General features: G+C 41.4%; 2 protein-coding genes across 3 annotated transcripts in view; both read right to left on the bottom strand.

The window, feature by feature from the left end:
- Positions 1 to 12,201: 12,201 nt before the first annotated feature.
- Positions 12,202 to 20,780, bottom strand: PSMG1 (proteasome assembly chaperone 1). Of its 2 annotated transcripts, none has more exons than XM_012781776.2 (7): positions 20,579 to 20,780; positions 19,645 to 19,751; positions 18,611 to 18,762; positions 17,864 to 17,926; positions 15,638 to 15,836; positions 14,617 to 14,753; positions 12,202 to 12,413 (listed from the first exon to the last, which is right to left on the bottom strand). In XM_012781776.2, exons 1-7 carry the CDS (start codon positions 20,710 to 20,712, stop codon positions 12,339 to 12,341), a joined length of 867 nt encoding a protein of 288 aa, XP_012637230.2. In that variant the 5' UTR covers positions 20,713 to 20,780; the 3' UTR covers positions 12,202 to 12,338. The 2 variants fall into 2 exon arrangements, with proteins under 2 accessions (XP_012637230.2, XP_020140348.1); XM_020284759.2 differs by lacking the exon at positions 20,579 to 20,780 and adding an exon at positions 20,423 to 20,445.
- Positions 20,781 to 21,190: 410 nt separating this feature from the next.
- Positions 21,191 to 25,544, bottom strand: part of BRWD1 (bromodomain and WD repeat domain containing 1) — a 127,561-nt gene continuing 123,207 nt past the window's right edge. The window contains exon 42 of the mRNA XM_076000182.1: positions 21,191 to 24,617. Within this exon, the coding sequence (XP_075856297.1) occupies positions 24,226 to 24,617 (392 nt within the window). The 3' untranslated portion in view covers positions 21,191 to 24,225. The remainder of the gene's footprint in view (positions 24,618 to 25,544) is intronic.

Genomic DNA, 25,544 nt, shown 5'->3' with positions numbered 1-25,544 from the left:
GGCAGAATGTGCCATCCCAAAATATGCCACTTTGGCATAAGGAGTATTTTTGAGCTAAAGGCACTTAAAAAAACAGCAGGTGCAAGAAAGGCCGTGTGACCCCCCAGCCCCCACCCCACACACTCGATCGCTTTTCTTCCTAAACACAGGAGACAACTCCTGTGGGAAAGGCATCCTCCCTGCACCCGGAGGAGAGAAACATTCTTATCACCAGGGATGGGGAGTCCAGGCCAAGAGAGCTCTGCACAGACTTTGTTAAAATAACTCTTCTCAAAAAAAAAAAAAGAAAAATAACTCTTCTCTTCCTTTGGTCTCCCCACTTATCTTAGTTACTTTTTCACAATTGCCTCTTTGTTCAGCCACGTAAATAAATAAGCACGTGGCTTTGGCCACTTCTCTGTGTCTTCGCTTTCCAGTGGGGGCTCCGTACACGTAGAACCCTGTGCTTTCTCCTGTAGGTTGATCCTTCTTATGCCAATTTAATTCCCAGGCCAGCCAGGGACCCCAAGAGGTCAGAGGTAACGTTCTGCCTGCCTGCCTGCAGTATGAGATGACAAATCCCAAACCGTGGGGACACAGCGTCCAGTGCACCGTGGGGTCGTAACAGCCATCGGTTGCCGTCCCTTCTGGCTAATCGCAGCGGCTCCCTCCTAGGACGGGATGCAGGCGACAGGGACTCACTAACGCACCACAAGTGGCAGTGAAGACGCGGGAAGGAGAGGGAGGTTCGCTTGTGTTGTTTGTTCTTTTTCCAAATAAGCAAAACTGGCATTCCTGGCCGTCGAAGTCATCGTTTCCTGCACCTAACTATATTGGACCGGCTTCGCTGCCAGCCTTCCACTGCCACTCTCTTACAGGTCTGTCACAGCGCAGCCAGAGTCAGCACAGACAAGCCTCCAGGTGACGCCGGTGGCTTTTATGAGCCGTGTTCGCAGTAAGCAAAAGGACAGGACTCTCTTCTCCCCTCATCTGCCTTTCAAAGGTGCTAATGAGCAGCAACCTTGCCCTGGAATTCTGCTGGCGATAAAATATAATACGTGGAGTGTGCTGAGACAGGCTTCTCCTTGCAGTTGTAACGGAGTGTGTTTAAGCAGCACCAGAAAGTTCCTGAGTTAAATAGGTCACCAGACAGAGGCCGGTGCTATCTGTCATGTCCGAAAACACTTGTGGTAATCACATTTGATGTGATGGGAGTGGACCGCAAATTGGATAACCAGCACTGGGGTATTCTAAAATCAGCTTATTAATTCAAGAAGCTACACAGAGTCAGACGCAAGGCACGCAAATCGAGTTCCTTCTGCTACCAAAGGCTCCCGACCCAGTCCGATCCATCGGAGATTTTCCTGAAGCCTGACTGACCAGGCAGGCCCAGTGGGAGCCCGTCCTTCCTCCCTAGGAAACCAGAATCCCAGGCCACCGTCGATGTGCTCCTTCTCCTTCTCCTTCTGTCTTTTTCCACATCCTCCTCTTTTCTGCCCTTCTCCCAGCCCAGACTAAGACTGCGAGACTGAACACAATTCAGAGATGAATCTCCATTGGCCCGAAAAGGAGGACAGTAAGAAAGTAAAGGTAACCATTTCTCTCATGCATCTTGTGCTTCTGTAACAGAATACCTGAGACTGGTAACTTACAATGCACAGCAATTGTGGGTGTGCGGCTGGGGCCGGGGAACCCCAGCACTGGCGGGGGAAGAGGTGGCCTCGTGGGCGGCAGCTGGGCTGGAGCGCCACTTCGAAGCGCTGGAACACATGGTCTGACCTGTGGTCAGATGGTCACCTGGCCTGTTACAATGACCAGGCTCAGCAGGGTGGCAAGGATAAGGCCCACATGCCAGAGGACCACGTCAACATCCACGGGGGCACAAATGCTGGGGTATTTGGCCTCCAGATGGGAAGCCAGAAGAATGCAGATTCCTGCGAGATGGGAAAACCATCCGTGTTTGTGCAGAAGGCCTGGATATTTGCACTCCAAGATTACAGGACAAACAGCCACTGTGGGCCCACGGTCGTGTGGAGGCCACGCCAACCCCTGAGCAGCCCTTGATGATGACCCATCAAAGTGGGTGAGGCATTCCCACCAGGGACTTGAGCCGTCTATGCTGGGGGCAGGCACGAGTATGCTGCACCCACCAGGCCCCACAAGCAGGTCTTTAGGGACAGCAGCCTGCCCAAGTTGTCCTACACGAGCGGTACCGAGATGACGACAGCGATCTGGAGCTGGGCATGCTGGCAGAGTGGCCACAGGCATGGCCTCGGGGTCTCTGCTCTGGGTCTTCTAGAGCCCTCCAGATCACGCTGTGCATACCTTCTCATAACCTGTGTGCAGTGACGTGATTTTCAGGGCATTTGTGTATGTGACCACTGAGATGGGTTCCAACTGTGCTGCTCAGCTAAAACACGGACTCTGGGGTCACTGGCTCGTTCCAAGGGTTTCCTTAATGGAACTCTCAGAATACCCCATTTGAACACATCTGTTTTGAAAGGCATTTCCTTTTCAGAGCTAGGTATAGTGCTTGAGGGATAATTTACTTTTACATTATGCCCATAATACAGTGATGTCTGAGTAAGTGAGTGAATAGGGCAAGAAAAACTGCAGCTTCTTTTGGATTAACTTTCAAACCTCAGACCAGAATGGGCCACATGTCACCTTCAGAGTGATGGGCTGGTCGGCCCCCGGACAGCTTCCCTGGGGCAGAGGTGTGACAGCCCCAGACCCGCCCTCTGGGGTACAAAAAAGATGTTTCAGAAACTTGCGTAACTGTGGCTGCTTTTTCTCGTGTTATTCTCGTATGTTTTGGGTAGTGGTACTTGGAAAACATCCCAAATTAGAAATTGATTTGAGCCTCATAGTTTTCATAAAGATTGCATTGAATCTGTACATTGCTTTGGGCTGCATGATCATTTTAACAATATTAATTCTTCCAATGCATGCACGTGGGATGTCTGTTTGTTTGTGTCCTCTTCAATTTCTTTTATCAATGTTTTGTAGCTTTCCTCATAGAGATCTTTCACCTCCTTGGTTAAATTTATTACGAAACTGGTTTTTTGGTGTTTGTTTTTTTTTTTTTTTTTTTTGGTAGCTATTGTAAATGGGATTGTCTTCTTAATTTCTTTCTTAGCTTTTTATTATTGCTGTACAGAAATACTACTGATTTTTGTATGTTGACTTTGTATCCTGCAACTTATTGAATTTGTTCACTAGTTCTAAGAGATTTTTGGTGGATTCTTTAGGTTTTTCTAGATACAAGATCATATCATCTACAAAGAGGGACAATTTGACTTCCTCTTTTCCAATCTGGATGCCTTTTATTTCATTGTCTTGCCCGATTGCTCTGGCTATGACTTCCAGCACTATGTTGAATAGGAGGGGTGAAAGTGAGCATCCTTGTCTTGTTCCAGTGCTTAGAGGAATAGCTTTTCTCCATTCAGTATGATGAGTTTGTCCTATGCGGCTTTTATGAGGCTGAGGTGTGTTCCTTCTATGCCTAGTTTGCTGGGAGTCTTTATCATGAAGGGATGTTGAATTTTATCTAATGCTTTTTTTGGTCCACTGAAATGATCCTATGGTTTTTGTCCTTGATTCTGTTGACGTGATATATCACATTTATTGATTTGCCTATGTTGAACAATCTTTGCATCCCATATAAATTCCACTTGATCATGTCATATTATCTTTTGATGTGGTGTTGGATTTTTGTTTACTAGTATTTTGTTGAGGATTTTTGCATCTATGTTTATCAGGGATATTGGCCGGTAGATTTTATTGTTGTTGTTGTATCCTTGTCTGGTTTTTGGTATCAGGGTAATGCTGGCCTCATAGAATGAGGAAAAATTGCCTTCTCTTCAATTTTCTGCAATAGTTTGAGGAGGGTTGGTATTAGTTCCTCTTTATATGTTTGGTAGAATTTGGCAGGTGAATCTCTCTGGTCCTGGGCTTCCCTTTTTGGGGAGGATTTCTATTACTAGTTCAATCTCATTACTCGTCACCGATCTGTTCAGAGTTTCTTTTTTCTTCCTGTTTCAATTTTGGTAGGTTGTATGTGTCCAATAATTTATTGATTTTCTCTAGGTTTTCCAATTTGTCAGCATCTAGTTTCCATAATAGTCTCTGATGATCTTTTTTTTTTTTTTTTATTTTTTTTTTTTTTTTTTTTTGTTTTTTCTTTTTTTTTACTAGATGGGAAGATCAATCTGATGATCTTTTGTATTTCTGTAGTACCCGTTGTAATGTCTCCTTTTTCATTCCTGATTTGTTTATTGGGGTCTTTCTTCTTTTCCTGGTTAGTCTAGCTAGTGGTTTATCAATTTTATTTATCTTTTTGAAGAACAAACTTTTCATTTCATCGATCCAGTTTTTGGTTGGTTGGTTGGTGTTTTTTTGTTTCTAGTTTGTTAAGTTCTGCTCTGATCTTTCTTTCCTTCTGCTAATTTTGGGTTTGGTTTGTTCTTGCTTTTCCTGTTCCTTGAGGGGCATCATTAGAGTGTTTATTTGAAATCTTTCTACTTTTTTTGGTTGTAGGCATCTATTGCTATAAACTTCCCTCATAACACTGCATTTATTCTATCCCTCAGTTTTAGTATGTTGTGCTTCCATCTTAATTTCTTCATTGACCCAATGGTCATTCTGGAACATGTTTAATTTTCATGTATTTGTATAGTTTCCAAAGGTCCTCTTGGTATTTTTTTCTAGTTTTATTCCACTGTGGTCTGAGAAGATAGCTGATACGATTTCAATTTTATTTTTAATTTGTTGAGACTTGTTCTGTCTTCTAATATATGCTCTATCATGGAGAATATTCCTGGGCTGATGAAAAAAAACATGTTTTCTTCAGTTATTGGATAAAATGTTCTGTAAATGTTTGTTAGGTCCATTTGGTCTAAAGTCCAGTTTAGGCCAAGTGTGGTGACTCCTGCCTGTAATTCCAGCCCTTAGGGTGGGTAAGGCAGGAGGCTCGCTTGAGACCAGGAGTTAAAGACCAGCCTGGGCAACATAGCAAGACCTCATCTCTACAAAAAAAAAAAAAAAATGTAAAAATTAGATGGGTGTGGTGGCATGTGCCTATAAGCCTAATTAGTGCGGAGGCTGAGGGAGGAAGATGCTTAAGCCCAGGAGTTTGAAGTTGCAGTGAGTATGACTGCACCACTGCACCCCAGCCTGGATGACAGAGTAAGACCCTGTCTCAAAAAAAAATAAAGTCCAGTTTAAATCCAATTCGGTGTTTTTGATTTTCTCTCTAGATGATCCATCTAATACTGAGAGTAGGGTGTTGAAGTCCCCACGCTATTTTTGTATTAGAGTCTATCTCTTCAGATCTAGTAATATTTGCTTTTTGAATCTGGATGCTCCAGTGTTGAGTATATATATATTTAGATTATTTCCTCTTGATAGCTTGATCTCTTTATCTAATATATCTTTATATAATGACCTTGTTTGTCTCTTTTTGCTGTTTTTGGCTTAAAGTCTGTTTTATCTGACACAAGGAAAGCTACTCCTGTTCATTTTTGATGTTTCCGTTTGCATACTTGCACAGAGTATATTTCTTTGGCCTTAAAATTCAAATGTCTAGCTTCTTATGTCTTCACATTCATTCTCACAACTGATGTACTCTTTTCACATACAGACTCATATCTTTCTTCACTTAGAAAGAATCTTTGTTCTTTATAATTAATTTCTGATTTTGTTTGTTCTTGCTTTTCCTTTTTCTTGAGGTGTATCATTAGATTGTTTATTTGAAATCTACTTTTTTGATGTAGGCATCTATTGCTATAAACTGTAGACACCACTCAGCCTCTTTCAACAGCAACCCGTCGCTGCCCAATGGGCTCATGAACAAAGTGGCCGTGGTGGCAGGGATGGAGGTTACACATGGGCTCAGCAACATGGACTTCCACTCTCCAAGGCCACCACAGCTGACCTGGCTGTGGCCACAGCTGAGTGCCCGATCTGCCAGCAGCAGAGACCACCCTGAGTCCCTGATGTGGCACCGTTCCCTGGAGTGATCAAACAGCCACCTGGTGGCAGGTTGATTACACTGGGCGGCTCCATCACAGAAGTGGCAGCATTTTGTATTACTGGAATAGGAACTATGAACACAGGTTTGCCTTCCCTGCACCCAACGCTTCTGCTGGAACTACCATCCGTGGACTCACGGAATGCCTCATCCACCATCACAGTATTCCACACAGCATCGCTTCTGACCAAGGAACTCACTTCCCAGCCAAAGAAGTGCAGCGGGGCCCACGCTCATGGAATTCACTGCTCTGACCATGTTCCCCACTGTCCTGCAGCTTTTGGCTTGATGGAACAGTGGAATGGCCTTTTGAAGATCCAGTTGCAGATCCTCAGCCAGCTAGCTGAGGATACTTTGCAGGGCTGGGCCAAGGTTCTCCAGGAGGCTGCCTGTGCTCTGAATCAGCATCCAGCATGTGGTGCTGTTTCTCCGACAGCCAAGATGTGCAGGTCCAGGAATCAAGGGGTAGAAATGGGAGTGGCACCACTCACCGTCACCCCTAGTGACCCACTAACAAAATTTTGTTTCCTGTTCCTGTGACTTTATGCTCTGCTGGCCTAAAGGTCTTCATTCCAACGGGAAGAATGCTTTCACCAGGAGACACGGTTCCATTAAACTAGAAATTAAGATTGCTGTGGTATATGTACACCATGGAGTACTATTCAGCTTTAAGAGACACCTAGCACCTCTTGTATTTTCCTGGATAGAGCTGGAACCCATTCTACTAAGTGAACTATCTCAAGAATGGAAAAACCAGCACCACATGTACTCACCAGCAAATTGGTATTAACTGATCAACACCTAAGTGGACATATAGGAGTAACATTTATCGGGTGTCAGGTGGGTGGGCAATATACGTAACCTTAACATTTGTACCCCCATAATATGCTGAAATTTTAAAAAATGAAAAAAAAAAAGAGAAAATTGTAATCCTAAAAAAAAAAAAAAAAGATTGCCACCCAATCACTTTGGGCTCCTCGTGCCTGAGTCAACTGGCAAAGTAGGGAGTCGTGGTGTTGGCTGGTGACGGATCCTGACTACCCAGGGGACGCCGGATGCTGCCCCCTGGTGGAGGTCAGGAAGAGCACGTCTGGAATACAGGAGATCCCTCAAGGTGTCTGTCAGTATTACCATGTACTGTGGTTAAGATCAGTGGAAAACCACAACACAATCCAGGCAGGACTATGAATGACCCAGCCTGGGACACTTAAGGAATGAAAGCCTGGATCACCCCACCGGGTAAAGAACCACAACCAGCTGAGGTGCTTGCTGAAGGCAAAGGGAACACAGACTAGTTAGCAGAAGGTTGTTGTAAGTGCCAGCTACGACCACATGACCAGTTACAGAAATGAGGACTGTGCTCATCATGAGTGGCTCCTATTGTGTTAATAAGCTTCTGTGTATATATACAAGGCCCACATATTTGGTTCCTTTTATTCCTTTATCATGTAACAGAAGATTGACTTTATATCAGCATTTAAGTATTGTTAATTGTACATCATGGTATTTAAGTTATGGGATATCAGAAGAGTACCCATCACCAAGGACGTGACCTCTTTTTGGAAAGAGATTAGTGCATTTTCAGTTGTACTAAATGCACTAGTTGTATCACGTTAGGTGAAACTATGACATTGTTGCCTCTATTTGGAGATTAAGTATGGTTTAAGGAGATGCATATGGGTGCCAGATGACAAAGGGATACCTAGAGAGCTGGCAAAGCATTACTTCTGGGTGTGACTCTGAAGGCGTTTCCAGAGGAAATCAGCATGAGTCGATGGACTGAGTGGGGAGATTCTCCCTCAATGTTGGCAGGCACCGTCCATCAACTGGGGGCCTGGACAGAATGGTAAAGTGGAAGCTGGGAGCCGTGGCAGGTGCCTGTAGTCCCAGTCACTCGGGAGGCTGAAGCAGGATCACCTGAGCCTAGGTGTTCAAGGCCAGCCTGGGCAAAAGATGAGACCCATCTTTAAAAAAGAAGAAGACAAAGACAAAGGAGGAAGAGGAGGAAGGAAGGAGGAAAGAGGCAGAAGAAGGAAGAAAAGGAAGAAAGAAGAAAAAGAAAGAAGAGGTAGGAAGAAAAGAAAAACAAGGTGGAGAAAAGCTGAATTCTCTCTCCTGTAGCTGGCACATCCTTCCTCTCCTGCCCTTGGACATCAGAACTCCAGGCTCTCCAGCCGTCACTCAAGACTTAACACCAGTGACCCATCTCCACTCCCCTCTTTCTCCCTGGGCTCTTGGGCCTTCAGCCTAGAACTGACAGTTACACCATCAGCTTCCCTGGTTCTGCGGCTTTTGGACTTGGACTGAGGCACGCTACTGGCAACCCAGGGTCTCCAGCTTGCAGACGACCTGTTGTGGGACTTTTCAGCCTCCGTAACCGTGTAAGCCAATTTCCCTAGTCATGTATACAGATAGATAATACAGTCACGCATGGCTTACCAACAGGGGTACAGTCTGAGAAATGCGTCGTTAGGTAATTTTGCCATTGTGCAAACATCACAGAGTGTACTCACACAAACCCAGATGGCACAGCCCACAACACACCTAGGCTGTATGGTACAGCCTATTGCTCCTGGGCTACAAACCCTGAACAGCATGGTACTGTACTGAGTACTAAAGGCAACTGTAACACTACACTAAGTATTTGTGTATCCAAACATGTCTAAATGTAGAAAAAATGCAGTAAACATACAGTATAAAAGATGATAAATGGTATGCCAGTATAGGGGACTTACCATGAACAGAACCTGCAGGACTGGAAGTTGCTCTGGGTGAGACAGTGAGTAGTGAGTGAACGTGAAGGCCCAGGATACTACAGTACACTACTGCAGACTTTATCAATGCTTTATACTTAGGCTATACTACATTTTAAAAATATTTTATTAACCTTAGATTCCTGTAACTTTTTTACTTTCAAATTTTTTGAACCTTTTGACTCTTTTGTAGTATAACTTAGCCTAAAACACACATTGCAGGCCAGGCGGTAGCAGTGGGGGCCCAAAGAGGGAGGATCACTTGAGGTCCGGAGTTCCAGACCAGCGTAAGCAAGTGCAAGACCCTGTTTCTACTAAAAATAGAAAAATTAGTCAGGTGTGGTGGCGCATGCCTGTAGTCCCAGCTACTTGGGAGTCTGAGGCAGGAGGATGGCTTATGCCCAGGAGTTTGAGGTTGCTGTGAGCTAGGGTGACGCCATGGCACTCTAGCCCAGGTGACACAGTAAGACTCTTGTCTCAAAATAAACAACAATAAAAAAATATACATTGTACAGCTGTACAAAAATGTTTTTTTCTTTGTTTCATTATTCTATAAAAGCCTTTCTCTAAAAAAATGCTTAAGAACATTTTGTTAAAAACTAAGATACAAACACACACATTAGCCAGGCCTACACAGGGTCAGGATCAGTATCAGTCTTCCACCTCCACACTTGGTCCCACTGGAAGGTCTTCAGGGGTAATAACACATGGAGCTGTCATCTCCTATGATGATAATGCCGTCTTCTGGATACCTCCTGAAGGACCTGTCTGCGGCTGTTAAACAGCTCGCTTTATACACACACACACACACACACACACACACACACACGAGATGTGTATAAGTAGAGGAGATGTACTTTTAAATGATAAAAAGTAAATACATAGGTCAATAGCATAGCTGTTTACCATTGCTGTCAAGTATTACATACAGTACATAATTGCATGTGCTGTATTCCTGTGGGACTGGCAGTGCAGGTTCGCCTACACCAGCACCACCACACACGTAATGTGCTGTGCTGTGACCTCATCATGGCCACAGTAAGGTGATAGTGATCTTCAGCTCCATTATAATCTCACGGGACCACTGTCTACCTGCACTCTGCTGGCGTGTGGCACATGACTGTATATATCCTACTGGTTCTCCCTGGAGAACCCTAACACGTTGGGTGCACACTGTCTCATTGTTTGTTATCTATTTCCGTCCTTCTGCGTCTTAAGACGTCATCTCAAGTTAGTCCTCTACACAGTGGCTTTGTACTATTTATATATATATGGAGAAACAGAGAGAGGGAGAAACATTCTGGACTGCCACAAAATGCTAATTTTAATTCTAAAGTTGAAGTTTTGCTTCTTTCAAAATCCCTCTTTTCTATGCAGTTTTAAAAATTTCCTTTCAGCTAGCTTATCTCATACATCCTCATTATTTACTTTTGGAAAAATCAAGCATTCCTAATTTGTTTTAAATATCTGTTTCCTATAATAATATTTCTCAATAAAATGTTCTTCCTCTGTATTTTTAATGTGTCTCTATCCTTTACGCTGCTAGTTCTCAGGTATTCCCTTTTAAATAAGAAAACTGTCCAAGCCTGACGTTCACCCATAAAAAGGATGTGAGTTCACCCTAGCTCTCTCTGAAGTCTACTAGCTCCCCACCCTCCCCACCTCCCCCACTCTCACTCCCAACACTGAGGGCTATTGACACACACACCCTCTGCCAAGTTTCTGGTATCCTGGTTTTTTTTTAGAAACAGGGTCTCACTATGTTGCCCAGGCTGGACTTGAACTCCTGGACTCAAGCAATCCTCCCGCCTCAGCCTCCAAGTAGCTGGGACTGCAGGCATGTGCTTTCGCATCCAGCTTAGTAACCTAGCTGTAATGAGGCTCTGCTTCCGTAATGTGCTGCCTGCCTCCTACCACAAGAGGTTTATCCTCGACAGTCTGAGCAACTGTGATTCTTTCCTTACCAAAATGATGAAAAGCTACAATGCCCAGAGTTAGCTGCTTCCACAGTTTTCCCAAGATTATTCCTGATGAGAAACTTCTCTGCAGCTACTTCCACTCCTCGCCGCTTCCCGAAGCCGAGATGCACGCTTCTGAGGGCAGCACGAGGAAGCACTAGAGAACACAGCTCCGGGGCGGCCAAAGCAGCGCCTGCTGCTCCCGATTTCCGCGTCGCCAAGTCTGCGTCTTTGAGATGAGGTATACGAAGGTGTGAACGTGGAAATACCATCCTGCTTCTTCAAAAGCATCTTTATATTTTTATTCTCGTAACAACCCAACAAAGCAAGCAGAGAGCATCTTCTTCATTAAGCAAGTGAAAAACTGAAACCCAAGAAAAGTAGAGGGAAGTGACATTTACTACACACTTATGTGAAATAACCACCCAGTGAGCGAAGTATTGTCTCTAGCATTACCTGCAATTTACAGACGAGAAAACCAGTGCTCAGGGAGCTTTAAGGCATCTGCCCAACGTCACATGGCCCATAAGCACTGACCTGAGATTTGACCACAGTCTGCTCTTCCAACACCACTCTCCCTTCCTCGCCACGCTCACCGTCGGGACAGGAGGGGCTCTACCTCCAGCTGGGGCCCGGTCCCAGGTCTTACACTTGCTCAGGGCTCTGCAAACACACTTCTGAACGGACACGAACTTTTGTAATGAGGGAAATGCTTTGATTTCTGCCACTGGTTATGTTCACAAATGCACCATGCACAAGACTTCCAAAACTTGACTGTGCAAAGGAAACCAAGTTTACTCAAGAAGGAGTCAGAAAACAAGAGTATCCCTTATACCAGTTCCAAGCACTACCAAGAAAATATAAATGGATAAGTTGTCTAAATCTATGACTCAATAACTAAAAAGGGGAAAAAAGAAAGCAGCACACAGATAAGACATATTTCTCAACTTTGCCATTTTAAAATTTATTTTAACAAATGCAGTCTAGTGTGTGGTTTTGTGAAGTACTGTGGATGCATTTACATTGCTAATGGTAAGACTTACTGCAATAGAACAGGTCATAACCCATACAGCTAACCCTGCAAGAGAGCCCTGGGAAAGTCTGGTGAAGAGACTGGCTGCCAGATACTACTAAAAAGTGAGACCACACAAATCTCTTTTTGTTTCATCTTGAGCAAATATACAACTTTGTTACCTTGTCCTCAATTTTTACCCTCAAAACAAAAAACTGTAGAACTCCTAAAATATCCAGAAACTTTCCATATATTTAGAATCACCAACAGGTCAATGAACATTTATACCTAATTAACTATACTTTGCCTTATTAATACATCTTGTTGATAACTGTAGCTTTTCAAAAATGTAACGTATTACCTTAAAATATTCAAATACAATACCCCCACCTAGTGGATAAGAGAAAAATGTGTAGTTTATTTCAGTTGTGAACAATACCACCATAAATAAATGAATTCAAACTACAATTAACTTTTTACAAGTTTATTCTATTTTGTCACCCACAAAATATACCCCCCCCCAAAGAAGTAACCTACAAAACAGTGCACATTGCTCCCCTTAAAGGAACGGACAGGTAACATACATCATGAAAAATTCTTTGGGATCACGTATAGATGTTACTCTGAATCTCATTTGTTGTCATCAATTTCTTCAGTATTTCTGTGCTCTGGGGGATATTCTGGAGAAAGAGAAAAAAGTGAATAATACAGTGAGAACAAGAATTCAGGTAGAGGCAACGTGCACGCCCCAATCCCCGCCTCTCGAGACTTAAAGAAGACAGTACCAGTGGAACAAGTGCAGCCGTTCCTTTCCTCTTTCAAACAAAAGCCAAGGAGGTAACACGTGTCAGCGCGCCTTGCCTTGCCCAAAACCCTCTGACAGGGCCCCCTAACCCAGCTCATGTCCCCCACGCGATCCCTTCCTCCCTTCTCAATCACACCACACTCCTCACGGCTCACCTCAAACCTCCCACTCTGTGCTCACTGCTTCCCTCTCCACATCTAACATGGGTCCGTCTTTCAAATCTAGCTGAACTGCCACTTTCTCCGAGAAGCCGTCCCTTAAGTTAACCTCTTGCTCCCCTTGCTGTCACGCAGCGTGGTGCTCTTTACACAGCACTGCGGCCACCAGCACCACCTCCCAGCCACGAGCTGACTCAGCCCTGGGCGCCCCACCGTGCCATCCTGTAGGAGACACTCAAGGTCATTCCCCATTGCTCAACAAACAAATGGACACAATCGATGAACTAGCTCAGGATAATGGATCTGGTCATTAAGAAAACAGCACTTTACAGAACAACCATCTCTCCCTCCCATAAATAATCTTTAAAGCAAGAGATGAAAACAGTAAAAATGTTATTTACATTTCCCCTTCAAAGGATATTCATAAAAACTGAAAGTTTCCTTAAACCCTATATGACACGTGATTTATCATTCGCAGAATAAGTTCAAAGGTTTACAAAGCACCTGTGTGCTGAGCGTGGTCCTAGAGCAGTGAACAAGACAGCCCCAGCCCTGCCTTCAGGGCACTGGCTGCTAAATTAAGCAGGATGAGCCAATAGGCTAACCGATGTAAGCAAACAAAACTATTAGTTCATACTATGAAAGGGATGCTAAACAAAAATAATTCAACGTGTCAGAAAGATTATCCCTGACTCTAGCAAATTTGAAAGAAATGCCTGAGGTATACTAAATCCGAGAGTTTTACTCTTCAGTAATTCAACAAACAGTTGCTGAGGCCTTTCTTCTACATGCCAGGTATGTGGTGAACTCGGGATACCAAAATAAAAAAACATGGTCCATTACCAAAAGGAGCTGAAAATCTCCTTAAATTAGTAAGAAACTAATTTATGAGACCTGTGAAATAAGCTAACTCCTATAAAACTATTAAAAGTCTTCTTAACACTGATGATCATCCCAGAATAAAACAGGGATGTTATAACCTCTTTCCTTGTTATAACCTCTTTCCTTTAAAGAAGCAGTCCTTAAACTAGGGGCTGTGAACTTTCGGAAAACCTTAGAAAAAGTAGGGGAGTCCCTAAACTACCTGAAATTACAGGCAAAATTTTGTGTTGGATGTGTTCTAATTTTTCTAGAAAAGAATCGTATAGATATAAACTAAGGGCAGGAAACAGGTTCTTTATGTAATTCTCCCATCTTTACACTTCTAGTCCCCTGCAAACTTAGGTAAATTTTTTTTTTTTTTTGAGACAGAGTCTTCCTTTGTTGCCCAGGCTAGAGTGAGTGCCATGGCGTCAGCCTAGCTCACAGCAATCTCAAACTCCTGGGCTCAGGCAATCCTGCTGCCTCAGCCTCCCGAGTAGCTGGGACTACAGGCATGCGCCACCAAGCATGCCCAGCTAATTTTTTCTGTCAATTAATTTCTTTCTATTTATAGTAGAGACGGGGTCTCCCTCTTGCTCAGGCTGGTTTTGAACTCCTGACCTCAAGCAATCCGCCCACCTCAGCCTCCCAGAGTGCTAGGATTACAGGCATGAGCCACCAAGCCCGGCCAAACTTAGGTAAATAAATGTTACAATAATTTCATCCATACTATACTCAAAAATGCCTTTTCAAAAATTATAACCTTCCAAATTAGTTACAGAAACTTCTTGAACCATCTGTCCACACAGACATTTGAGATTTAATTGTACTGCATTAATCTATTATACAAGAACAGAACATTTGTTTTCTGTCAAGTTATGGAAGTATATGCGGAAGAGACATCACAATCAAATTCAAACTGCCAGATTAGGAAGCTTTAGTTTGAAAAAAAGGATGTCCAAGTGTTGTTTATGGTTCAAGTTATCACCATACGTTTATGTTTGTTATTACATTCGTTACAGTAACTCAACTATTAATTTAAATGAGTTAAAACCTTACCTTAACCAAACCTTTCAAGGTTCTGGAAGAAAGTATAGGCTTAAAAGCTTCAACTGTAATTAGGTCTAATTTCATCACATCAGTATAACACAAGTACAGAACTGCAGGGATCTTCCATACTTGGCAATAACTCAGAACTATGGATATACAAAAAAAAAAAAAAAAAAAAAAACCACTTAAGTTTTCTATTACATGATTTTTAAATTAAATACCTTTAAATAATAAAGTCTGCTTTTGAAAATAGTCATCTGTTGCCTCTTTTAAGCGAGGAATTTACTGCCATTTTGAACCAATTATAATGTATATTTTCTTTCAGAGCCAATTTATTTTCCTAATAATCTCTTGCTTTTGCAAACATTATATTTATTTTGCATATCCTGAACATACTGTGGAGACAATTTTAAGTAGCTGAAAGATTAAAGTTTTACTGACTATAATAAACATAGTCAATATATGTAAATAATAAATAAATATATAATGCACCATGTAAAATATTTAGCCACTTCTCACTCTAGTAAACTTAACATTAAAGGCAAGAAAAAAAGTATTAATATAACACAGTAACACTGAAAAATAAATGGCAATCTATTTTTCACTTGATGGTAGGGTATAATTAGTGACAGTAATAAAAAAAATTAAACCAATTATCAACATTCAGAACGTTTCATTTTGATAATTAAAACATATTTTACCAACTTGTCACATATCAACAATTTACATCTAACACTGACTTGCATTTTGAGTTATCAAAGACCAAAAAGAAACAGTGCAACTCTGAAGCATAACAGTTAAGAAACCTGAGCTGCTCATAAGATAACTGTGTATCTGGAAAATTTTAAAACTCAAACCAAACACACTGTACTTGTAACTACAGACACTGAGGATTAAGAGCAATATATTGATATCAATCATCATTAACAAACTATCAAAAGAGATCAAAAAGATCTCTGATAATGAAAGTAGTAAGTATCAATAAAGCAGTAACAAGATATACTGTAAATGTTATGAATTTCAATACCACCTGCTGCAGGAAGATCATGCACGATATTTGGTTGTTCTAGCAGTGAACAACATACAGGGTCTTTGAAATTTTGTGTTTTCAGGGCTTTCAGGAAAGGAGAAGGAAGGCTGCCCGTAGATTCTGAGGTTTTATAGTCAGTAACATGGCGAGACGTGAGAATAGTTATCTGCATGTTCTTCCTTGGACAAGAGCCAAAAACCTAACACAAAATTGATTTCAAATTAAAAAAACATACAATGTTGTTACAGAATGGAAACATTCCTCTAGTCACCCACCTCACACCCCAGACAGTAAGACTACATGCTGCAGGCTGAGAGTGTGCCATGGAGAAACAGAACATATCCTTTGCTGCCCTGACCTGGGTCTGACCTCGGTCCTGCTTTCTGGTTGAGTGACCTTTCCGAAGTCTGGGAACCAAGGTCAGCACCACCTACTTAAAGGGCCTGCCAAGTGAGGTAAATGAAGTCACAAGAGCACCAGAGCAGTGGCTACAGGACTACTGTCCAGAGGAAATGTGTCACCACTACCCACCCAACATCCACTTCCTCTCCCACCCACCAAAGACACCTGAAAAAGGATTCCTGTGAAACTTACTTTTTGAGTTACCACCAACTATATGCAAGTTTCAATCACTCTAGACCTCAATGTCCTCTTCTATAACTTGAAGAGTCTGGATTTGATAGATTTCCAAGAACCCTTTTACCTTTTAATAAAATCTAAGGGGATGGCCGGGCGCAGTGGCTTACACCTGTAATCCTAGCACTCTGGGAGGCTGAGGCAGGTGGATCACTCGAGGTCAGGAGTTTGAAACCAGCCTGAGCAAGAGTGAGACCCTGTCTCTACTATAAATAAAAATAAATTAATTGGCCAGCTAAAAATATATAGAAAAAAAATTAGCCGAGCATGGTGGCGCACGTCTGTAGGCCCAGCTACTTGGGAGGGTGAGGCAGGAGGATCACTTCAGCCCAGGAGTTGGAGGTTGCAGTGAGCTAGGCTAATGCCAAGGCACTCTAGCCTGGGCAACAGAATGAGACTCTGTCTCAAAAAAAAAAAGAAAGAAATATAACATTACTCACAAAACCTATTTTTCTCCTTATAAAACTTATAGTGTGAATCCACAATACTTGAGAACTCTGTTAGATTGTGTGTAATTATCAGGATTATGTGACTGACATGACTAAAAACATCACGGGGACCCAAAGAGTACCCCTAAGGGAAAAAATGCTGACTAACAATTTTGTTTTGGAAATACATAATTTTACATTTTTTCAAGTCTAGAATACATGTTTGTTTGTTCCACAGCACAAAACTATTTTTGGCATAACAGTCATGCTACATAAATTAAAAAAACAGCAACTTCCAAACCTTAGAGCTGACCCGCCCCCCAGAAAATTATAGAGATACAGTGAATATAAAACCATGTATATAATTATAGGATGGTTCACAGATCTTCTTAACTCATTTAGTGAAATGCATTTAATAACTTTTAGTAAATGTTTCCAAGTGTGCCAACTTGTTTAAAATAGGCATATACCAAATTTCTTATTTCAAATGAATTTTATTATCTATATAAAAATACAGCTATGATTTACAATGAGATGCTGCTAAGAAGCAAATAAGACCTCAAGGGTCTGCCTCATTTAAAAATAATATGCTACTGCTCAAATTATTATTTTTCTCTAAAATTCCTAGTCAATTTAAAATTTTATTTTACCCAATAAAAATTTGTTTTATTGGGTACATACTATGTGCACAATTTTCCCCCAAAATGAAGACTCAATCTATTCATGTCTAAAGCTAAGAAAAATGAATGTAATATTCTGGAGCCTGGAGCGAGCAGCACACCTATGCCACGCCTCCTCTCCCGGTGTGTCTGCCCACCTGCATCGTCATCACTGTGGGTTTTTACCCTTGGCTGTGACGTTGTTCGGTTCCATGTGGGAAGCTTGTATGTCTTTCAAACAAAATAGTAAAGTGAGTGGGAAGAATCCAACAGTGTTTCATACTTCTGTGACCTACAACCTTTAGCACAATGCTGATTGTATTTGTTAGGTTGAACATGTTAAATAAGTTCTTGTATTCTTTAATTCCATAACAAACTCCTATGACGGTTTTAAGAAAAAAAAAATTCCTTTCCCACATCACTGTTTGACTATATAGGTTTAAGTGAACCCTTAAAAAAACACAAATCCTGTAGTGTAGCATTCACAGGTGTTCATTTCTTACCTTTTCCAGCCACTGATACTGTTGATCTTCAGCAACGTAGCAACTGCACTGACAAAGGAAAACCTGGAAAGTCAAATTCCAAGTTTTTTGTCAAGTCAAATAAATTTTATACACACCCTAAAGTGCCAGCATACCTGGATCATGTGAATCCTAATATAACATTTATACAATATAAAATATTATACAATACTTATTTTCCTAACTCTGCTATTGGCCTTTTTATTTCTTTTTACAATTTAAAAGTCAAGCCACTACTGGCAATTATTATCAGAATAAAGTGCACATCGACAGAGCAACCAAGAGATTTGGCATATGAGATCCTGAGTATACTACTGGTAGATACTAGGTTAAGTGATGTTGAACCACTTCGGTACGGCGCTCACCAGCCTCGAAACCTTGCCCACAGCTGGCACTCATAGTCTGCACGATAGTTTGTGCGGTGCAATAATGACAAATCCATTTTGCTCTTATGTGATGAGGAAAGCTTCAAAGCACTGAAAGATTGTTTTACTTTACAGGCAGCTTTACTTGTAATGCAAATCAGAATAGGTAACATATATATATGTATGTTTTCATTATGTTATTTTTAAATGTTCACAGTTTTATTGATAAAGAAAAATTAGAAAAGTCACATCACAGCTGTCAGCTAAAGTCGCCCTTCGCGTTCATCTGTGGTTATCGACTATAGTCGACACTGGTACCAAAGTGGTTAAATTACTACTTTTCAAACATACAAGTTCTACCTACCGAAGGATTGGATTTTAGATGATAAAACACACAAAAAGCCTCTGCAGGGGACAGATGTATAGCGTCAGTTGTTCTACACCATTCATTCCAGAGTTTAGCACAACCAACTTCTTCCCAGACTCCTGAATTCATAACAAATGATGATAAAAATGCTGTGGAAAAAAAATGCACATTAAGTTAGTGGTTGGCTCTATAAGCTGCATTTTCTATTCAATAAAAAGTAAACTCAAGTTACTCTAGTATTTTAGAACTAAAAGTGTCATTCAAGACCCTCTACCTAATATCACCTTTTGCAGAAAAAGAAACTGAGGCCCTCAAGGGCCCTCATTCCCCTAAAAATATAAAGGTCTATGGGTGCACTCGGGCATGTACATTGTTGTAGCTGAACTCTATATACTGTTTTAACTTTAACCCACCAAGTGAATTAATATATGCAAAGACCTCAGAAATTAAGTGCTCAAAAATACTGGTGATTATTATTATTATTAATGGAGTTCTCATTATGTTATCAAAGAAGTCTAATAACTCACAAACATCTAAGTAAACCTGGATACCTCAACACACTAAAATAGTTCTTTTGAGTTGCAAATTCCTGAAGCCAAGAACATTTTCCTTAAATCTTATTTTTTAAGCTTCTTGAAAAGATGGTACAACATGATCAGGAGATATATTTTACTCAGAAACAAAGTTACTCTACTGTGACTTCTTTTTTTATTGGTTTTTTTTTGTTTGTTTGTTTTTTGGTCTCTGAATCATTGTTTTGTTTTTTTTTCCAAAGTATTGCAAGGGTACAAATATTTTTGGTTACATGGATCATTTTTATAACGCTTGAGTCATGGTTAGAAGTGTGCCTGTCACCCAGATAGTGTTCGTGGAAGCCATTAGGTAGGCTTTTGCCCATTTCCTTCTCCCTCCTGGTTTGTAACTTCTTTTTTAAAGTAATAAACACTTGAGATTTTTTATGAGGGAAGGAAATAATGACTTCATATTTTTTTCTTTCAACAAAATGTCTAGTCTTCTGCATCTTCACTTACCTACTGCATTATTTCCTATAGCAATTATAAACTTGGAGCAAGGATATTTTTCTAGCAGAGAAACTTCCAAAGATGTTTTTGTCTGTCTTCGAAGGAGCCGCACCTCCCTAACACAAGAAACAAGACGTTTGAAACTAAAGCAACTTAAATATGATTAGCACTATATTATGACAAAAGGGCTCTATGGGTATGATTCTGTATTAGGTAAGACACCCACTTTAAATTTATGAAGAACATAATTACAATCCTTAAAAAAAATGGATTCAGGCAATGATTACCAACAGATAAAACTAGAGTAATTAGATTTCTCATTTCATGCACAGCAGCCCCCCCCTTCCTCTTTTATCCCTGCTGACAGACTGGTTGTCCGGCCCTGTGTCCCAGTCTGGATTTGTGTGACAGCTTCCTTGTGGTGTCATTTAACATGCGTCCATCATCTGCATGTCCTGGAAAAGAATGTTCATTTTGGAGGCCTGGTCACATTCACATCCAGGATTTGGTCGGCAAGAAACGCTCTGAAGTGGTGCTTTCTGTTTCTCATTGCATTTCGTGCCCGGTGGGATGCTGAGAGTGACTGATGAGCGGGTCGGGTGACTCAGTTCCCCAGGGACTCCGCACGCAAGTTGAAACCAGGACTCCGGGCGTGCTACAGGACGCCTTGGAGGCAGTGTCTCTAAAGGACAATCTGAACCCAGCCCCCCACACACAGCGGCTTCAGCCCCGCGCCCCCACCGAGACACTACTAGCAGAGGGGCGAGCACGCGCACACCGGACACACCTAGGGGTGGCGCCGACGCCGCGAGGATGCGCGGGGAGCGGGGCCGCGCAGCTTCCTCGGCCGCGGGCTCCGTGGAGGCCGCCGAGCCCACGCGCTGCGCTCCGGCGGGAGGCCGGGCGTCGCGGGCGCTCGGCTTCCCGCGGCCAGATGCCTCACCTCTTCCGAGCCAGCTGCCGGCGGACCTCCCTGTCCTCGGGCGTCTCCCGCCTCCCCTCCTCCTCCTCGTCCTCGTCCTCCGTCCCGGCTCGGCACGGCGCCTTGACCACCTCTCCGAAGAACGTGGCCGCCATGGCCTCCCCGGGACCCGCCCGCCCCAACCGCGGCGCCGGGGGACTGCGCACGCGCCCCTGGGCGGGGCCACGCCCCCCGCACCTCCTCCAGCGCGCCCCGCCCATAGTACAGCCACGCCCCCCGCGCAGCCTGCGCGCGCCGCCAAGCCCCCGCCGCGCCAGCCCCCCGCGGCCGCGGAACCCCAGCGCCTTTTCTCCCGCGGCGTGAGCCCCGCGGGGAGAGCGAGACACAGGCGGACTGCGGGCTAGAAGGGCAGGAAGCGAGCTGGAGGGCGGGTCCCGTAGGTGCCGGGCGGGGCCTCCTATCCCTGCAGGTAACTGACCCGGGAAGCGGAGGGACTGACCACCTTCTCCCCAAGTCTGGAGCGCCTCGGAAACAGCACAAACCGCAGGCCTCTCCCGCCTTCTCTCCATTTCCCTTTTCCTTCTTTACGAGTGACGGGGTGAACTCTGCACTTAAGCACCTTCAAACACCGACGGCCCAGGTAGGCGGCGGCCCTGGGGCACTGCCGAGGGCTCGCAGGCCGCGGGGCGCAGGGGCCAGGCGTGTCCTGGGGACCGAGGACTCGGTGCGGAGGAACGGGGCAGAAGAAATACAGTGCTTCGTGGTGGTATGAAACTGAGACCTTTACTCTGGCAATAGGAATTCACATTTCAAAGGCTGATGATTGTCAAGCTTATCTAAAAAACATTTTTATGAGAATGTAAAAATAGTTTGCTCTTTTTTAAACTTGGCCATTTGTAATACAAAGACGTTTTTAAGTAGCCTTTCATTAATAAGTATGTGATAGTTTCTGATTGGTTTTCTTTAAAATATGTTGGAAGACAAGAGTTCAAGGAGCACTATCCCAAGCAAGAGAAAAAGGGGAAAACTACCATAAACTTTACTGAAAATGAAAATAACCAGTACTGCAACGAGAAAAGAAAAGAGTTTCCTATTTAGTTGTGCTGAAATACACAGCAGTGCCTGCCTTTTGGGACCCTGTCAGTAGTCGCAAAGGAGAATTCTATTACGGGGTCAGAGGGAGCCTCTTGAGATTTGGGGAATAAAAAGCCTCAGAGTTGCTAGAAACATCTTGTTTTAAGACGTGGAGAAATAATGATCCACAAAATCACTTACATAAAATCAGTATTTACCGATTTTACATATCTATTGCAAAAAAAAAAATGGGTTTGGGTTTTGAAGCAAAATTTGAACATTTACGAATAAACAAATTAAGACCAAATTGCTAGCCTGTAAGAGCTTAGGAAACTTCGGGTATCCTTAATGAGACAGAACATACAAGATTAACGATATGATATTTTAAAACTACGTGAGGACTCCCGGGTTAATTAGTCTAATATAACTTAATTGCAGAATAAAAAGGTTGTTTGGCCACCACTTATCTTAGTCCTTTTGTTAAATAATTTGTCATTTTTACCAATAAGATCTTCAATTTGATTTCAGTTCCAGTATGAAGAAATATTTTCTGCAAAGCTGATTAAAATTATAGTAAATAGTAGGTAATAATACATTTGGCCATGATTTAAATTCTGTATACATTTCAGAGACAACAGTTTTACAAGAATGTTAAATTTTAAACAAATGCTTATTTCATGCAGTTACAATAAATTTAGGCCAGGCACTTAGAAAAATAAAGGCAAATATATATTCAAATAGTAAGCCAGAAAAGGGATTCCATTATGAAAAACTGATGATACAATTGCAAATACTAACAGAAAGTAAGCCCACCACGGTAAATTATAAATTCAAAGCTTAAATTCTTTCATTACACTGAAATTGCCAAAAAAACTTTGCATAAAGTAGTCTTCACTGAGACTTAAATATTTTCACTTTATGGTATTTGCTGATATACCGAACAAGAAATTTCTGTTGTAAATTTAGAACTGGAAATAAATTTAAGCATTTCATTAGAACTCAAAAATCAAACCTCATGCACCTAAAAGTAATAGTTTATTAGGAATTCTTCCCTTTCTCACCTGTACTAGTAACACAAGATACTGGGGAGCAGTAGTTCAGATGAAAGTATACTACAAAGAGAGCAAGAGACACAGACTCTGTAAATTAGAATATTCTGGCTTATGCTACAAAAAAAAGAAAAAAACATTCACACAAATAAGGCCTTTTTAAAAACAGACATGCAACCACACACAAATTTGTCAAGTAATCTAGACACTTGGTCCATCTATATAACCAAAAAATATGCATTAGACTTAATAAAAAAGGAATAGAAACCTCTAGGTTTCTATAGTTTACTTTTTCAGATTTATACATGCAAATCATATATTAATATTCACAGATTTTAAATGGGAAAACAACTTCTATTTTTTCCAATAACATGTTACTATGTTATAAAGATTTGACAGTACATTCATTTCATCTGGTAATCTTAATTTCAACACATACCTATTAACAAATTAAACCCCATTGCAAATAAATTCTTTATTGTACCATGACCAGATTTTCTAATCCTAGCAAAGGCCACAATGAAATGGACCAGACATGCTGCCATTAAAGTATGTTGGGATGAAACTAAATTTGCTCAAAGTGTTCAACTTTTAAGGTGCTATAAAGAAATGAGAGGATTTCACTGTATCATCTAAAAATATGACTGTTTTGATCTTAAGTTATACTTTCTAAGACCTGCCTCTTAATGAGGCACATTTTGGCATTTCTGTAAATGCTATGTAAAAGTAGAAATAAGGAAAAGCTGTCCCATTCATATCTTTCATAGAAAAATATATATTCCCTGAATTAGTCATATCAAGTGGTCATCATTCAGTATGAATTCCAGTATTATAAACAAAATAAGACATTAATGGACTTCCTCTAATTGCCCATTTTCAACACTACTTCAGAACTCAATAATCAACATCCCCATCCTTGAATCCCCTGGTCCTTCTAGTTTAAATTTTTTTGACGTTTGGGATGTGAATTATAGGGACTGGATCTGGATAAAATTTTTGCTTCACTCAAAAGTCAAAATAGGCTCACTGTACTTCCTTTGAAAATATGCCCAAATTATTTTTTCCTTCTGATTTCAGTAATGAAACCATAGTCATGATGCTAAATTTTTATACTCTAATGGAGAACCCTTAAAATTACCATCAGGTTGAGACTTTAACATTTTTTCAGTCCTTGGCGTTTTTCCTACATACCCTGTACACTTCCGATTATTTTCTTCCTCTAAGGAATCAAGAGATTTCTTCAACACCCTTACTTTCTGAAAAGAAATAGTAATCTTATAGCAAGCCATGTGACCTTTCTTTCCACCTCTCCAACTACAGGCTCCACAATCTATTTCCTCCTCAGAATCCCCTGTAGTGCTGTCTGTACAAGAGCTGATGGGGAGAAAGCCTTCCTCCCACTTTGACCCACTGGATTATGGCTTTTAGAAAATTCCTTGAAAGATGCCAATAAGGAATTGACTTTAGAGCTAGGAGCAGAATGCAACTGCCAGTTTACTTGTGGCCTGATTGTTTTCAGACACCACTTCTACATTCTCATAGTCACTATTGTGCTTTTTCTTTCCAGGAACTGAACCGTCTTAAAAAAAGCATTTTGGTATTAATATCTTCTAGCTCTTTTTCACTTTCAGAATTTACAGTTGTATCATCCTCTTTATAAACATTCAGTAATTTTTTCTTAGCCGCAGCAGAAGCATTTCGATGGGGCAGTTTTCTGCTACTCTTCCTAATCCAGACATTTTCTGGTCCTGAAATCGTTTCTTTTAGATTACTCATTATCTTTATTTTATTTGCAGCAACAGTAGCACATCTGCGGGGAACTCTCCCAGGTACCATTTTTGCTTTCAGAGTTTCACTAGGCATTTGCACTGCATCCTTCTCATTATGCATACATGTTCTCATTTTTGTATTGGGTTCACTGTCTCTAGGAACAGATTCTGAAAAATGAGTGAAAGTTCATGTAAATGCAAAAATCTTGTAACACAAGATTTTACTACTACATTCCTCAATAACACTCATATTCCTAAATTTTAAAAAAACATAGCTAAATTAAAAAACATAAGTGATAATACTAAAGCTTTTTGACATTGATATAACCTTACATTTCCTTATCTATAATCTATAATAACTGTCCCTTAAAACAGCAGATTTGTAAGAATGGGATTAAAAATCCCTTCAGCATCATAAAACCACTCATCTAAAACCACATTAAAATCCAAATTTTTAAAATAGAACCACATATGCTTTAAATTTTTGGTATCATTTCTAACCCTCTACTTTGAAATATTTAACAGAAGTCCTGAAATAATTTCTTTAGAAACTAAACATGAAGAAAATGCTACCATGACTGATGACACAGCATCAGCTCTGGCTTCAAAAGATCCTTAAGGTTTTAATTCCAAGACCAGTATTTCTTTTATTCCAAAAATTGGTAATTCGTAGACATAAAGAATGTGTAAGTTGATTTTATATAACTGAAATGTGACATCTTAGATTTGTTGCTTCAATTATTTCAGTATTTTTATGACTAATTATTAAATCTTAATTTTGTTGTTATTCAAATATTTTCTGACCTAGCTATGTGCCACACACAGGATTAGGATAAAGATTCTAAAAGTAATTATACCTGTATACATATTAGTTGCTTTAAGGAACTAAAAAATACAGAGTGCTATGAGACTATGTACTGGAAACCTAACCAAGCAGCCTAAGGGATCAAGGCAGGCTTCCCTTGAGGAAGTGTTATTTTAGAGCTAACAATTATGAAGGGATTTGCCAGCCAAAAGACAGAACAAAAAGCACTCTGGAGAGGTTAAGTCTCCTTCGTGCAGACTGAGGCGGTTTTCAGAGGGTGGTCTGAGATC

This window comes from Microcebus murinus, chromosome 1 (assembly GCF_040939455.1).
Source record: "Microcebus murinus isolate Inina chromosome 1, M.murinus_Inina_mat1.0, whole genome shotgun sequence".
In the NCBI taxonomy this organism is placed as follows: Eukaryota; Metazoa; Chordata; class Mammalia; order Primates; family Cheirogaleidae; genus Microcebus; species Microcebus murinus.
This window is presented reverse-complemented; position numbering and strand designations above follow the sequence as displayed.